We start from the raw sequence: 17,633 nt of genomic DNA on the forward strand, positions 1-17,633 counted from the left end.
TAAGCTCTGTCAATTTTTTCTTTCTTTCTTAGGTGGGTCTCATACAATTCCATCAGATCTTAATTCAAACATTTAATTCCTTTTGACCTTCTTTGTCTGATTATTTTTTGTTTGTTTGAAAAACTGTTCTTTTTTTAAGTAAAAAGAGAGAGAATTTAATTAAGTAAAACTGGAAAATGCTACAAAAGGGGACAAAGTCAACAAAATTACATAGAAGTAGGGTTAAAAGTAAAGTAAGTTCCAGGAGTATGCTCCTCTTATTTGGGGCTTCCCTCCACTGCCCTCTTTTGCACCGCATGGTAAGATTTGAATGGTTAAATTTTATTTTTATTTTATGTTAAAATAAAAACTTATAATAATTATAATTTTTTTAATAATTTTGTTCATTGATAGTACAGATTTAATCTGATTGTTCTAATTTGATATTAAATTTGAATTATTGACATTAAATATATACTGTACAAATTGATGGTGAACAAAATTATTAAAAAATTATAATTATTATAAATATTTATTTTAAAAATATACAGTAAAAAAAAACTAAATCTAAGTGGTTCAAATCTTGCTATATGATGTAAAGGGTTGAAGAAGAGTAGCCAATCCATACTCTAACATGCATTAAAAAAGAAAGAATAATAGTTACTCTCTTCATTCAAAATGTAAAACATTTTTTGAGGAGTTAGATATTAAAAAGTGTAAAGTATTTTTAGTCTTTTGAGGTATAATCATTGTTCCTATTAATAGTGATTTTATATTTATTATATGGTATTTAATAAGGATAAATATGAAAAGATAGAGTTAGTTTGAAAGTAGGTAACTATTTTATTGAGAGTGAGATTTAGTTAAAAATACCTTACATTTTTAATGGAGGGAGTAAGTTTCTAACAAATTTTTTAAAAAAATAAGTTAAAAATATCAATCTAAATTATTACAAATCCAAGAGTATTAATTATAAATAAATATTTAAATATTAAATATAATTTTTAAATTATAATAAAAAATTTTATTTATAATTATTTAAATTGATATTTATAATGTATTTTGTAAAATTTTTTATTGAAAATCTAATTATCATTAATTTATTAACTGTTATTCTCCCTGAAAAAAAATATCCACAGTAATTATTTTATCAGCACTTGCCACAATTTCCGGCACAAAATACCCCAGTTGTAGGAAATATCCAGATGTAAAGTTTTTGGGATGCCAATCAATCAACTTCAAAGTCAACATCAACAAGTCAGCATTCATATCACTTGGCATGTTCTTCCAAACAGTTGCATCAGGGGCACTCTCGTTCCAAAGTGTACATTGCTGATGATCATATGTCATGATCTTTCTACGAAAACGTTTAGAATTATGAGTAATCTTCCTTGATTAATCATTAATCAAAGAAATGCTCTAAGGCGCTGTGTTGCAGGAAGTTCCAGACATGATTCCATTTGACATCTATGTCATTCCAGCCGAGAGATTGAGAAGCTAAACTCATCATTAGAATTAAGATTCCAGAAACAAGACAACATATGGGGTAGATTCATTGGCATTTATAGAAACTTCATTAATGTTCTTCTGAAGAATTGTCTTTGGCAACAGATCGTTGAAAAGGTCCTATCTCCATTGCCCATTATCATCAATAAACTCATAAGACTGGCTTGATGAGCAGCTCATTTCCACGGATATAATTTTATGCTTTTATCATCACTTGGTTTCCATTTAACATGCATCATATATATAGTATATCCTACCAAATATTAGCATTGTTTCTCTATAGTGTAGAAAATATTGATTAATATGTTTAAATGCCTTATTTAAATGCTCCCAGATTAATATCTTTGAATTTATTTTATTTTGGTTTAGTTTTTAGGTGTGTTCCTTTATTTTGGGCCTTATATATAGTGTGCCTTTCTTTTTATTGTGTACGTTATTCAGTTCCAAAAACCTAATGGGTTCAATAAAAATATTATTCAGCAAAGTGATTCTCTTCATGGTATCAGAGTTAAAGCTCGTGACCCGACCTATTTTTTTTTAATCTATCCAATTCATTTTATATCTGAATCTTTCATCTCTTTTGACTAACCCTAATACTCTTTCAAGTCTCTTCATCGCGTTCACGTTTTTGCACGAGAGCATCTATACATAGATCTTTATCGCTACCTTTCTAGAATATTTTTGCAAAACAAATCACCCTCACACTTCTGCATGAGATAGCAACTTCACACAGATCTTTATCACTGGCTTTATGGAATATTTTTGTGAAAAATGACGTTATCTAAACAAGAAGGCACCAAAGATGCCTCCAATCACAACATTGCCACTCTGCTTGATCTAAATCATATCTTCATCCTTTAGAGACTTAGGTGACATGTTGGTGACCCAACCTTTAATCGGAGCCACGAACTATGCGATATGGAGTCGAGCAGTTAAAGATGGTGCTCTGAGCAAGAAACAAGATCGGTATTGTTGATGGTTCCTACACATGAGATGCCCAAGATCTCACTCTCTGTGCATAGTGGGACTGTTGCAATAATATCATACTGTCATGGTTAATCAATTCTGTATCAAAGGAAATTTTAGCTAGCATCACTTTTTCAAAAAATGCGAATATTGTTTGGGAAGACCTCCAGGAACACTACAATGTCACCGATAGCTCCAAGATATACAGCCTGCAACATTTAATCAACTCCCTCACACAAGAATCGATGTCGATATCAAGCTATTTTACACGATTGAAGGAGTTATGGGAAGAGTATTCTGCAGTTGTGCCCTTACCTAATTGGAAGTGCAATTCGTCTCTTGAATATGCAAAGATTGTCCAACAACAAAGGTTGTTCCAGTTTCTTATGGGACTAAACTTATCATACTAACATGTTCGAAGTCAAATTTTGTTGATGAACCCTCTCCTAACAGTAAATTAGGCTTATTCGCTGGTCTGCCAATAAGAGATGCAGCATAACTTAACGCTTCCTTCATATAGCCTGAGTAATGAAGGCTCTGCCATGGCAGCTAGAGGACGTGGTAGGGTCAACAGAGGACGAGCAGGTTCATTTGAAGAATGTACATATTCTCACCGCTGAGGCCATAAACGAGATAATTGCTATCATTTAGTGGGATTCCCACAAGGCTTTGGCAGAGGAAGAAGCACTCAGGATCGACAAGTCAACCACACAGATACCCCTCCTGCTAACTTAGTCCCATCTCAATCACAAGAACGTCAGCTCCTCTCTTAACAAGACTATGACAATATTCTCAAGATGGTGTGCAAGGATACCAAATCTGTCCCTGTTGGTGCTGTGACTGCAAATGACACAAAAGAGTCATTAGGTTCGATCGATAATATTTTGTCTTCCACAAATTCAATTGCACATATTTCAAATGTGCACAAAGCATAATGGTTGTTGGATTCAGGGGCCACTGCACATGTTATTTCATTAAATTTTTTAGATAAGTATGGTTAATATACTGGCCCTCCTATTAAAATATGTATCCCAAATAGAGAAAAACTTCCTATTACACAAACAGGATCCATCACATTATTTGATAATATAGTCCTAGACAATGTTTTATATGCACCTAGAATTTATTATAATCTGATTTCCATTTCATGTCTTACTTCAGAACTTAATTGTGTCATTGCTTTCTTCCCTGATATATGTGTCTTACAGGATCTTTACAATGGAAGCACTAGGACAATTGGTAAAATAGATTCTAGACTTTACATTATTGAAGAGATTGACATTCCTATTTGTAATACTTCTATTTCCAGTAATGAGCTTTGGCACCTTAGATTAGGCTATGCCTCATTTTATGTCCGTAGACATCTTAATGCTTTGAAATATAAATTGTCTCCTATTAATAGTGATAAATGTGATATTTTCTTATAAGCAGAATAGCCACGGCTGCCTTTTCCTGATAGTAATAATAATATTGTTCACTGTTTTGATCTCATTCATATGGATGTGTAGGGTCCTTATAAGGAATTGACACACCAAGGATATAGATATTTCTTAACTATTATAGATGACAAATCTCGTGCAACTTGGGTATATTTGTTAACTAATAAATATGAAGTATTTTATTATATTAAGATTTTCTTTGCCTATGTACAGACTCAATTTTTTGCTCATATCAAAAAGGTATGAACATATAATGGAATTGAATTTGTTAACAATAATGTGTCTACTTTTTTTTTTGAATAATGGAGTGATTCATGAGACCTCTTATCCTTATACACCTCAACAAAATGGGATAGTTGAAAGGAAACATAGGCATGTTCTAGAAGTTGCTAAGAGCCTTATGTTTCAAGCTAATCTTCCAACTAAGTTCTGGGGGGAGAGTATTATAGCTGCCATTTACCTAATAAACAAAACACCCTCTGGGGTCATCAATTACAAAACTCCATATGAAATAGTTTATCAAAAACAACCTAACTTGAGTCATTTAAGGATTTTTGGATGCCTAGTGTAAGGTCTCCCTTATTAATCCACTATTTAACTGTAAATCATGGCAGTTAATGGATTAACCCTCAAAAGATTACAAAATTATAAAATTTTATAAAAAGAAAATTTCTCCAACCCTTTTTTAAAAGAATCCTAAATTCAACATTTCGAATCTCAAACATCATTTAATAATCTTAAATCAGAGTTTTGAAAGTAAAGCGAAAGCTTGGAAATTAATTAGGACATAAAATAATGAGTTTTAAAACTCAAAAATAGATTTTGTACAAAAAATGACAAGTGCGCCACGACTTATCTTCTCTGTGCCATGCGTCACGGCGTGAGGAGCCATGCGCCGTGGCGCATTGCATGAATTTAACAGCATTAGTGTTGTCATTTGACAGCATATGGAGTGAACTTCCAACAAGTCCCAAATCTCCGTCCAACGTCTGATTGAGGTAGTTTTGGTGTCTACACGGAGCTTTCTTCTAACTCTAGCTAATGATACTTGTTTCACACTCAAACTCATTTTTCATAAAAAGTTGAACACCAAAACCCATTTTGACCACTTTTTTTTACAAAATTTCACAAATGGGTGTCCCAACTCAAACACTCATACCAATAGCTCACATCAACAATCCGACCCCACTCAATGGACTCTCGTCGACCCGTGCAATGCACCACACACAAATAAACACACTCATATCATAAAATCACCACTCAACCCTAATTTTCATAAAACATTTAGGGGGAGGGAATGTTACACAAAATCATCAATTTCATTTCAAATCTTTCAAAATACATATGATTCTACTTGCAAAAGTATTTTGGCCCTATCCACAGGTTTAGAACCAAAACTCACTAACCTAGGGCATAAAATACACAAGTGATACATGAAATCATGCAAGTAGTACATAAAACATGTCAAATAATCCTAGTTGGCAATTTCATTAACAAATACACATGAAAACAACAAAAAAAGCATAAAGAGGATTACTCCACAATCCTAAGCCTCTGTGTGTTTTCCTTGATTCGGATCCAATGAACTAGGCCCTGAAAATATTGAGAATTGAGGGGTGACTACAAGTACTCAATAACTAAGTTTCACTTAATCTATACAGTTGCATATCAATTGTAAATAGATGTAAATAAGAAAATAAACATAGATATCACAAATAAACACTCAGCTACGGTACACAAAACTAACAACCATGTGACTGGGCTTACCACAACATACTTTATCATGTTATTTCACAAAACATAACACGGGGTCACAAAAATAACAACCATACGCCCTCAACACATGCTAGACCACAAAAGTAACAACTATATGGCCGGACTTATATGCATGATCATATGCCAACCTTATGTCCTTCTGTTACTTCTGACATGAAATCGGTGGCTATCACGTGGCTATGTCTTTCACGGACGAACTCAGCCTTCTACTTGTGAGGAGCTACTAGGTCAGGGTGAACTCACCCACTTATGTAATTTGATTTCTCCCAATACTAACAATAATGGGATGTTGTACCCCTAATCTAACCTCCTCATGAACCGATGAAGACTAGTTAGGTTCAAATCTCTCGTAGAACAAGTAGGATAGTCCCAAATCAGCCATGGGAGAAGAGCTATCTCCTGATTCCAATAGTCGATGCCAAGGGTAGTTCTCGATTCCAAACGGTCACTGTCAATACCACGTGAATTTTAACCAATCTACTGCTTTTCTTAGGCGAACTCCCGCCAATAATTATGCTATGCACATTTCTCACATAATATGCATTTTAACAATTAATTCATAGTATATGAACTCATAAACTCAAATACTCCACAAACTCAACACATAATACATCACAATTTTCCCCCATAATAAATCACAATCAATTTCGTAAAACATAAAGGGTGGTATAATCAAGGTTATCTTTCCAAAACCATTTTGCAAGTCAAACACATTGCCAATATGCATCATTGATTTAAATCATAAATCACATTTCACAAACATAATAAACATTCAACTTTAAAGATTAAGTTTTCCCCGATTACTTCAAATCTTTGAGAGGTTAAAAGTTTACCCCTTATTATACCAACTTCCCAAGCTTCTTTTAAGCTTGAATGGTGCTAAAAATGAACCTTACTATATCCATACCACAAGAATATCATCATTGTTAAAATCTTGAAAATTTATTAACACATAATTCCACATACTTTACTTTATCAACTCATAATCACTACCCATTCATATCCATTGGGCTCATTAGATTCCATTAATGTACATTATCACTAATAAAACCTTAAATCATTATTAATGCATATAAACCTCTCTCAATTACCATATTTATATCAATTTTTGGATATTAAATGCTCCCATGGACCAACCACTTTTAAAATCATCAATGTGGTATTTCAATACCTTAAACAACTCCCATTATACTCATTCTAACCAATGAAGTTGAACCCATAATCCTATAGACTAAAATTTCATCTCTCAACTCAAACCCTACCATAACTCTTTATAAATGAGGGAGAGAAAGGAAGAAGAAGGCATGATAAACTTACCTTAGGTGTTTGGAAGCTTCAATCTAGCCTCAATGTGATCCCACAATGTGCCCTAGCAGAGAAAAAGTAGAGCTCTTCGTTTTCTTCCTTTCCTCTCTTCTATTTCCTCACATAGATACGAATCAGATATATTTGATTTTTGGCTATACGCCATGGTGCATACTGCCCTTCGCCATGGCGTATGGCACAGAGGATCCCGTTACATTCAAATTTATTTTTGTGTGCCATGGCAGACTGACCACACACTGCAGCATGTGGCACAGAGGACAAATCTTCACTTTTTCTTCTTCTTTCCTTGCTCGGGTGACCTGCCATCAATTCGGACCCACTTCTAGGGCTAAAATCACAACAATTTTACCAAGTTAAGCTCCTCTAGCCACACCTCATTAGCTCACTAATTGCCCTCATTAGGTTAATAAATCATGATTAAATTTTCTCGGATGTTATACCTAGCTTATGCTAAAATTTTAAATGAACCAGATAAGTTTCATCCTAAGTCTGAACCTTACATTTTTTTAGGATATCCTAATAATCAAAAGGCATACCTTCTTTAATTCAAGCCTAGGGGGAGATTCTTTAAATAAAGTTGTTGATCCTTTTCTATTTGACACTTCATTTGATAATTATCAAGTTGTTGATTTTGTTCCCAATCATTCTGATATTGCTTTAGATAATTCTTCTTTAGATTCTAATCATGATAAGCACAATCATCTTAATCTTGGTTTACCAACTGATAGTAGCAATGATTATGTGACTCAAAATGATTCTGATTTACATCCTCATATCGAATCTCAATCATCACGACCTATTAAGAATAGAAAAACCCTAACTTGACTTAAAGATTATGATTGCACTAAACTAGTACATTTAAACAATGTTAAATCCAAGAATAAAAAGAAAATTCTGTATCCTATTCATCATAGTGTTTGTTTCTTTAACATGTCATCTTCTTATAAGGATTTTCTAATATGCACTAATGAGATCATGGAACCAAATACTTTTGAAAAGGTAGCCATAGATAGTAGGTGGGTGGAGGCAATGAAAAATGAAATAGATGCCTTAAAAAGAAATAAAACTTGGGAGATAGTTGACCTTCCTACTGATAAGAAAGCTATAAGGTGTCAATGGATTTTTAAGAAAAAATATAATGCTAATGGAACATTAAATAAAGTGAAGGCTAAGTTGGTTGCAAAAAGGTATATTCAAATAGAAGGAGTGGATTACTTTGACACTTTTTCCCCTATTGTGAAGATGACCATTATTAGGATTGTTTTGTCTTTAGCTGTTAAAAATAAATGGAGCATGTGCCAAATAGATGTGGAAAATGCATTTTTACAAGGGGACTTGACTGAAGAAGTTTTTAATGAAAATACCTCAGGGTTTTGCTAAAGATGGAGAAAAGAAGATATGTAAACTTGTCAAGTCTTTATATGGACTAAAACAAGTATCAAGGCAGTGGAATTTAAAATTATCTGAGTCTTTAGTTGCTAGAGGTTTTACACAGAGTAAACATGACTATTCCTTATTTTCTAAACAAAAGGGTAAGGATTTAGTTTTAATTTTCGCCTGTGTAGATGATTTACTTGTTACTGAAAATTCTAATTCCTTTATTAAAGAAACAAAAGATTATCTTCATAGTAACTTTAAAATGAAAGATCTAGGCCTTTTGAAATATTTCCTAGGTTTGGAAATAGCAAAATCACAAAAGGGGGTTATCTTAAATTAGAGAAAGTATGCTTTATATCTAATCACAAGTACTGGGTTAAGTGCTGCCAGGCCAAGGAATGTTCCTATGGCTCAAAGTTTAAAGTTGTATGATGAACCTAGAAAGGGGATGAAAGATCCTCCTCTATTCGTCGCAACTAGATATAAACGATTAATTGGTAAAATGTTGTATCTGACTATGACTCGTCTAGATTTGAGTTTTATTATGCAGGTGTTAAGTCAATATATGAGTAATCCTAGAAAGTCACATATGAAAACAGCTATGAATGCAATTAAATACTTGAAGAAAGATCCTAGTCGAGGCATTTTCTTTGCCTTTGATGGAGGAACAATTCTTGAAGGATATATTTCAACTGGGGAGTATGTGCAGACACTTAAAGGTCTGTAACAGGATATGTCATCAAAATGGGAGGAGTACCCATTGTCTGAAAATCAAAGAAATAGAAAATAGTCTCACGTTCTTCAACAGAAGCAGAATATAGAGCCTTAGGAAGTACTGTAGTAGAAATTATCTGGCTGATTAGTTTGTTGAAAGACTTGAAGGTTGAGAATCCTCTTCCCATTTTGATACATTATGACAGTAAGGCAGCAATTCAAATTGCTTCGCATTCGGTGTTTCATGAACAAACAAAACATATTGAAATTGATTGTCATTTTGTTCGTGAGAAGATTCAAGAAGGGTTGATTAAGTTACAACATGTGTGTTCTTCAAATCAACAAGCAGATATCTTTACTAAAGCTTTAAGTAGATTAGGTCATGAGAGAATGTTGACCAAGTTAGGAACTATAAATATTTTTGGTTTTAACTTGAGAGGGAGTGTAGAAAATATTGATTAATATGTTTAAATGCTCCCAGATTAATGTCTTTGAATTTTATTTTATTTTGGTTTAGTTTTTAGGCGTGTTCCTTTATTCTGGGCCTTATATATAGTGTGCCCTTCTTTTCTTCGTGTGCGTTATTCAGTTCCAAAAACCCAATGGGTTCAATAAAAATATTATTCAGCAAAGTGATTCTCTTTATATAGGTAAGAGGAATTAATCCTACATATTGATGTTGAGAAGAGAAGCTATATATCCTGAAGATTGTATTTTCCTCTTAGAACACGTACTCAAAGAAGGTTAGGCTTTGAAACTACATATTTTGCATGCTAGCTTAGAGAAGAAGGCTTTGTTTAGAGCTTTAAGGTTAGTGAGGCCACATCCCCCGTTTATCAATGGTTGATAGAGGTCTTTCCATTTAATCAAGCTAGCACCAAATGATCATCCAAGTATCCCCATATAAACTTCCTAACAAGATTTTCAATTACATTACAGTAAGAAGGAAAAGCGTGTTATTTTGCATATATAGTGTAATAAGGGATAGTTGTGAGGACAAATTTTGCAAGTGTGGTAAGTCCAGCAAAAGTAAGAGACTAACTTTTTCATCTTGCTAGCTTTTGGTGCAGCCTCTCTAAGATATAGTTATAAGTTTTGGCGGTTTTTCTCATGTTGATTAAAGATACACTGAGATATCTATCAAGAGAATTTGTATGCTAATGAAAACCTCATTTACTATAAAAAAACATTGCATGCAATATTAACATTAATTCTTGGAAAAATAAATGAGTTTTAGATTGACTCACAATTTTTCCTAATAAGGATCTACAAAACTAATGCATAACATGCTGAATAACTTCAATTTGACTATTTGAGAGTTAGAACTATCACCAAAAAGAATTAGGTTTTTTGTAAAAAAATAAGTGTGTGAGAGAAAAACACCCTTAATTACATTCCAATTTTTAACCTTTACCATAATGGCTTGAGAAAGACTCTCCATAGCACAAAAATAAATGGTGATGATGGGTCTCATGCCACTCATAGGTGAGAAGGTAGAAGAAGATTTGCCATTCCACATGTCTTGCATAGCTGGTGTAGTGATGCAAGTCACATGATCTCGAAAATTTCAACGGGGGAGAATTATATACAGGTTTCATACAAGAAAATTAATTGACATGAGGTTTATTATTAACAACTGAACTAAGTCTATTGACAACACAATAACTTTAGTTTAATTGTTAATAGACCTTGTAATAATTAATTTTTTTTGTATAGGACTTTAACGTAATTCTCCCTTTCTGCATCGTTTAATTTATCTTTAATAAAATCTCATCTTTAATAAATATTGAAAAATATTAATTTTTAAGATAAAAATTGAAATTGACTAAAAAAAATAAAAGAAAATAATATTTTACAATTCGGGTATTCAAGCCAGCTCAAACAAACTTGATTTGTTAAGGTTAAGCTTGGCTATATGACCTCTTTTATAAAATTAATGGGTACTCATGTGTCATTGTCAATTTAAGGATAACAAAAACTCCTAAATAAAAAGTTTGAGTATTTTTGCACCTTACATTTACTTCTTTTTTAAAAAGAGTTAATGTTAGCCAACGTTTGCCAAATTTAACAGTTTGAATATTTTTGCACCTACTTCATCAACATTATGGGTACTCTTGCACTGCCCTTCACTTAAGGATATTGGATATTCCGGAAAAAAATCAATAGGTATAATTTAACCCTAAATACTTGGATGCTTTGAAGTATTTCCATTTCCATTCATTATTTTTTAATCAAAATGATAATATTAAGCGTTATTTTTTATGTGTTACACGAATTTAAAATAATAATTCAAGCCCGTTTAAATTTCAGTTGGGTATAATTTATTATAAAAATAATTAATTAATATGATTGGTTTTAATCATAATTAATTATGTTATAATGCAATCTGTTTGGATATTATTTCTAAAATTAATTTTAGTAGAATTAAAGACATTTGGATAATTTAGTCAGAATCAATTTTAATTATATAAATTACTATAAAGGACATTACTTTTTAAAATTAAATTATTAATATATTTGTATCTAATATTATTAAATTTTATTTAAGAAGTAAAATATATTATTTAAATTATAAATATGATTAATTATAAAAATTTAAATTATATTAATATTAATAATTTAATTTATGTAAATAAATAACTCAATATATCTTAGTTCAAATAAATTTAATAAAGACAAAGATTTAATTCTTAAATATCAAACATTAATTTTACAATAACTAATGAAAATGATAATATACAAGTTAATTTCTAATGACATCATGGATATGAGCCATATTTGATAAAGATGTTAAGCACCGTCTTAAAATTTTGGCAACATAAAAAATATAGCAATGTAACAAATGATGCAAAATTTTTCTTTTTCTAAATGTTTGCAACAATTTTTGTAATAACTTTAAATTTTAAATTAAATTAAATTAATTTTCTCTACTAATTAATATTTTATTTGAATTAGTTTTATAGTAAGTGCTAAGTGGAATGCGGTGGTTGACAAAAATTTATGCTAGCAACTTTTTTTGAAGATACAAAGTTCAAATTTTATTAAGAAAAAAAGAAAGTTTAGTTTTATTTTTATTAAATTTTGTATCTTTTTTATAATTTTTTTTGGACCTTTTTGTGTAATTTTTTTCAATACTTTTTGATCAACTTTTTCACAGAAGCTCACAAATACAGCTTAGGAGAAAAATCGACTTTGCCCCAACAATCGATTAACTGAAAAATTTGATGTTTGGGTGTTTCTTTTTTTATTAATCAATTTGTTAACTGAAAAAATTGATTATTTTCTTAATCCAAACAGGCACTTCAACAGGCACTTCAACAGGTGATTCAAAAGGTGCGTTCTTACCATAGCATCCAAGTTAAAATAAGAGAGTAAAAAACACCTAACAAGAAAGCTTTAGGTCTATCCAAAATGTTTATTACAAGAGGCTAATATTCATCACAATCACAATCATAATCACAACCATAATCATCATCGTAACTATAGTCATCGCCATAACTATCATCGTAGCCACAGTCATCACCATAACCATCATCATAATAATCGTTACCACAAGTATCATCATCACAGTCATCACCACAACCATCTTCTTGCCCTGCGTCACTCTCATCCCCATCATCTTCTCCCTCTCCAATCTGAGTCTGTTCTTCCCCTTACACTTCCTCTACCTCTTCAACAAAAACTTCTTCCAATTTCTCTCCTACTTCAAGATAAGTCTCCTCCTCCCCTTCCTCATCATCATAATAATAATAACCATAATCATGATCATAATCATAATAGTCGTCATCGTCGTGATCATCATAATCATCATCATCATCATCATCATCATCTTCTTCTTCTTCTTCTTCTTCTTCTTCTTCACTGTAAAAAAAAAAAATTAAAATACTTGAAGCCAAAATCCAGTAGAGCATATAAGCGTCAAGAAGAAATCATAGAACACATTATTTATACTGGCCAGAAAGGTAGAACTGCCATTGGCCATTAAAACAAGAAAGCAGCTATGTATAATTGCATACATAAATTTGATTTTAAAATTCATTAGAATTTTACCATGTTTGATGAATTCCAAACAGAGTCGTTCACCACTGCAATTTTTTTTTTTAACCCAAGAACTTGAGTTTAAAATACGTGAAGTCAAAATCAACTAGGGCATGCAAGCTTCACGATGAAAAATTAGAAGTGGATTTTGATTCCAGAACAATATTTCTTGCGATTTCTATCAAAGAAACCGTTACTCTATTTCCCTTGATAAATATAATGGAATTGGAATGTTTTCTCTCCCAGTTTTGTCACTGCTGTGATTCCAAAGGCTGCAGGCTTTTACTTCTTTCACCTTGAGGCCTCATATTAAACCTATAAGTCTACATGATAAATATAGAGAGAAGGACTTGGGAGAATTGATCACAGTTAGATCCTGACAAATTTTTTTTAAAATAAGTTATAAATATTGATTCAAACAATTATAAACAAAAATTCTAATTATAAATTAAAAGTTACATTTGGAACTCAAATGTTTCATCTACAATTAGAACTCTTCAATTACAATTATTTAAATCAATTTTTGTAATTTATTTTTAGAAAATTTTATTAAGGACCCAACTGTCATTAATTCCATCCTTTAGACTTAAGTGTCATTCTCCAGTAAATATATGCTCCAACTAGCCATTTCGTCGGTGCCTGAGCCCCACCAAGTTGGCGTTTTGCATTTAGAATTCATTTTCCTATCTAGCTGCCGATTTTGGTTGGACTTGACTAAACATGCTGGGAAGCCTTAGGTCAAGAACAAAATGAAAAGAAGCAAGAAGTAAATAAAGAACAAAGGAAAGAGAGAAATGTACCTGTTTAGAGAGTCTACCTCTTCCTTGGCCTTTGGATTGAATCCATTATATTCAGCACCACGATCTGCAACAGATTCTCAGTAATAAAATGATCAGTAAGAACTGCAGACTGGTGAAATTAAATCTTAAGGACACACAACCAATGTCCAATTGAACGGGGAACTAGAGGTTGGGAGAGGGTGCACGTTAAGAAATAGCAATTCACGGCAATTATTTCAACCATGAAAACAGTCAAACACATAACCAGCCAAGAATTGGTATATGATGATACAATATCTGTCCTCAACAAATCAGTTAAAGGAAAAGGAATCGAACCAAAGATAGTTGACAAAAAAAAAAAGTACTCTTAAAACCCCATAAAAATCTATAGCATGGCATGTCTAAAGACAGATTTTCCCCTCTAAAAACCACCCATCCTGCTTCACTCACAGGGACCAAAGAATAATTTGCATATTGCGATAAAACTTAACCATCCTTAACCTGCCAAAGCCTTTTAAGTAATTTAAAAAGAAAAGAAAAGAAAAGAAAAGAAAACAAGGAAAGACTTGCTAGGTTAGTACACCCAAGATTCTCAAACTAAACAAAAAAGAAAAGTCAACTATTGAATAGCACTGTCCAATAGATAGTTATAATAGTTGTTGAGAAATCCCATGAAAGTTGAATTTCCAAAGGATTAGGAATTAATATTATTGAAAATCTTGGAGCATATTATATTTGGTAGTCTTAAAAATATTTTGTCGTTACTTCTAAGAATTTAACTTGCGCTTGATCTTCTCCAACATGTGAGAAACGTGAGCAAGCCTCCCCATTCACCATATCTCTATCTTCATCTTTAAGTCTTCCAAGGTTATGCCACATTAACAGCTTGGACACAAACAGAACTCTTGAAAACTATCGCTTCTCGGATCACTGATGAAAATATCCCTGATAAGTTCTAAAGCAGTTGAAAATCTGACCTTCCATAACCCATGGATCTAGCTGATCACCTAAAATAAGCTATGCCAGTTTCCTATCATGGCATAGACCGAGCAATTCCTTATCATTCTGAGATCTACTAACATAAGATTGAGGGAAAAGGCCTCCAAGTATTTCCCACTTATTCTCAACTTCTAGGGATACCATTGAATCTAAAGGCTTGTTCAAAGTACATTTAAATCATATATGGGACATGCTTTTGTCAAATCCAACAAATATTTGGATCTCTCAAATGGACTTTTGCCAGATGTAAAGTGAAAACCAAAACACGCACTTAGTTTCTTCACATTTAAAAAGTGTATGAGTCCAACTACTTTAAATTCCTAAAAAATCCTCATGAATAAGTATAATACCAATTAACTAATTTTGTAAAGTATTGCATGCTGCCAAAGTAACAATGAGGAGCTCTGTAAAAAGTAATTAGATTAACGTGTAGAGTAGTAAATAACATACAATCATATTCATACTGCTCGAGAACTAGTCGCCTCATTCGCTCCACAGCTTTAGTCTCCTCCACTTTATACTGCAAGAGTGTTACATTAGTTACGATAGCTATCAAACAGAATTCTCTTCCCAAAAAAACAACACCCACCCTTTCAACTACCAAACTATTTGCAATGTATACGGGGATGTATTTGTATCAGAAAAGGGAAAACTAAATTTACAACAATAAAAAAAAACTAAAAACATACAAATTAAATTTTGTTCACAACTCAGCACACATTTTTTTTCTTCAAAAATATTTTTAACAATGTCATGATTTTATGGGAGATTTAGAGAGAAAAAATTACCTCATGCAACGGCTTCCATTTGAACGGCATTTGAATTCTTCCAAATTCTCGATCACTTCATCTTCATTGGTGTTACCAAAGTGCTTTTCATAAAATGCCTTCCACAATTTATTTGTTATCGGACTCAAATTCCTTCCCTGCAAAATCATATTGAAATAAAAAATTCAGTCTTACTGTTCCCAATCATAACTAGACTTCTCACATTTTATTTAATAAGTTCATCTTACTTTAGTAGACACTTCCACATGCTTTAACTGGTCCACAGAGCAGAGCGGCAACATTTGGCCGAGAAGATACTCGTCAATTCCACAAACATCTCCTAGAAGCCATACATTATTGAACCATTTCTCAACACAAAGATCAACCAGTGATGATGCCATCTTCCCCCCAAGAATTTTGCTTGATGTCCTCTGACCTCTTGTCACACTTGCACTGATCAATAGTGATCAAATAACATTAACTGCCAAAAAAAAAAACTATTTATACGTAGCGTAGATGTGGCCTTATCAAGTAACTTAGTTCAATAGCATTCAGAGCCAACTCCATTATTTTCAATTTGGAACTAAGCGTCCGTACAAAATACAAATATAAATACCCGTGTTAAAAAAAAAAATCGCATGCAATTAATGTACCCTAATTTTCTGGCCTAAATCTCCGGTACGAACCAAGAAATTGGCGGGGAACCAAGAGATCTCCGTACAAGTCTCGAAAAGAGCAGTTTCCAGCAATCGAAATGAGAAATAATGTCACGAAGCTATTTTTCTTTTATCTAAATGCTATAAATGGTGAATGCATTCAAGAAGGATCGATGATGAAAGAAGAGACTAGAAACTGTGGATAGAGTGGAAGGAAGACGAAGCGTTATACTTGCATAGTAGAATTTGCTGGAGGGCATAGAATCTGGGAGGAGCGATCAGAGTCTGAGGAAGCCAACGAAAGAAGCATGCAATATTATGGTCAATTCTAGTCAAGAACCAGAATTTAAACCGATTGGTTTACAAATAAAAGTAGGCCAGGCCCTGTTTGGTTGGGGGGGAGGGGAGCCCCTCCCCTCCCCTCCCCTCATTTGGTTAGGAGGAGGGGAGGGAAATTTTTAAAATTTTCCCTCCCCTCCCCTCCAAAGCCTCCCCTCCAAATTGGGGGGAGTTCCCTCCCTCCCTTCCCCCTCCCCCCCTTCCCTTCCCTTCCCTTCCCTCCCTCCTCTCCCGTCACCTCCCCTCTCCTCCCCTCAAAAACAAACCCTTAAGAAACCCGTTTGTAAGAATCAAACTGTTGATATCATCTCATCTCAATATATATACTCCATCCGGTATTAACACAGGGAGATAAGATTTTTTTTTTAAACTTATTTATAAATCAATTTATTAAATTTTTATCACAATTTTTCTTTTTTACTTATCATTAAATATGAGAAAAAATACATTATTTAAAACATGTATATATTAATAGGGATGAAATTCATAATTTGTTAAATTTTTAAATAGAATTAATAAATGAAAAATAGCATCCAAGGACCATTGTGTAAAATTTATATTCCATAGAATCAAATAATTTGATAATAGCATTGTAGTCATCTAATCCTTCTGACATATTAATGTCATAAAAAAAATCAAAATGTCTCTCATAGTTAAAAAACAAAAAAAAACAAAGAAACACCCATCGGCGTTGGTGTTAGCTGTTGAACCACCACCAACGATGAGGTTGCCAAAGCCCCTGCTATCAACGGCCGGTCACTGAAACTCCGGTGACATTTTATTTCAGAACTGAGGTATTTAGGTGGCCAAAGATGGGTTAAATCCCATAATCCTTGGCCATCTCAAAAGTTTGATGGCCTACCAAGCCCTTCAATATATATATATATATATATAGCAAAAAAATTATAAGTAGTAAATCAAGCACAAAATCACTTTCATTTTTGTGTGTTGTTAACGGAACTGTTATTTTAC

General features: G+C 32.7%; 1 protein-coding gene across 1 annotated transcript; it reads right to left on the reverse strand.

The window, feature by feature from the left end:
• Window positions 1-12,709: 12,709 nt before the first annotated feature.
• Window positions 12,710-16,052, reverse strand: LOC129302159 (uncharacterized). The gene is made up of 5 exons (XM_054940839.1): window positions 15,915-16,052; window positions 15,688-15,824; window positions 15,350-15,419; window positions 13,922-13,985; window positions 12,710-12,944 (listed from the first exon to the last, which is right to left on the reverse strand). Exons 2-5 carry the CDS (start codon window positions 15,715-15,717, stop codon window positions 12,737-12,739), a joined length of 372 nt encoding a protein of 123 aa, XP_054796814.1. The 5' UTR covers window positions 15,718-15,824; window positions 15,915-16,052; the 3' UTR covers window positions 12,710-12,736.
• Between the last annotated feature and the right edge of the window lie 1,581 nt (window positions 16,053-17,633).

This window comes from Prosopis cineraria, unplaced genomic scaffold (assembly GCF_029017545.1).
Source record: "Prosopis cineraria cultivar Desert tree isolate PC_DT_omini unplaced genomic scaffold, ASM2901754v1 PC2, whole genome shotgun sequence".
Lineage (NCBI taxonomy): Eukaryota > Viridiplantae > Streptophyta > Magnoliopsida > Fabales > Fabaceae > Prosopis > Prosopis cineraria.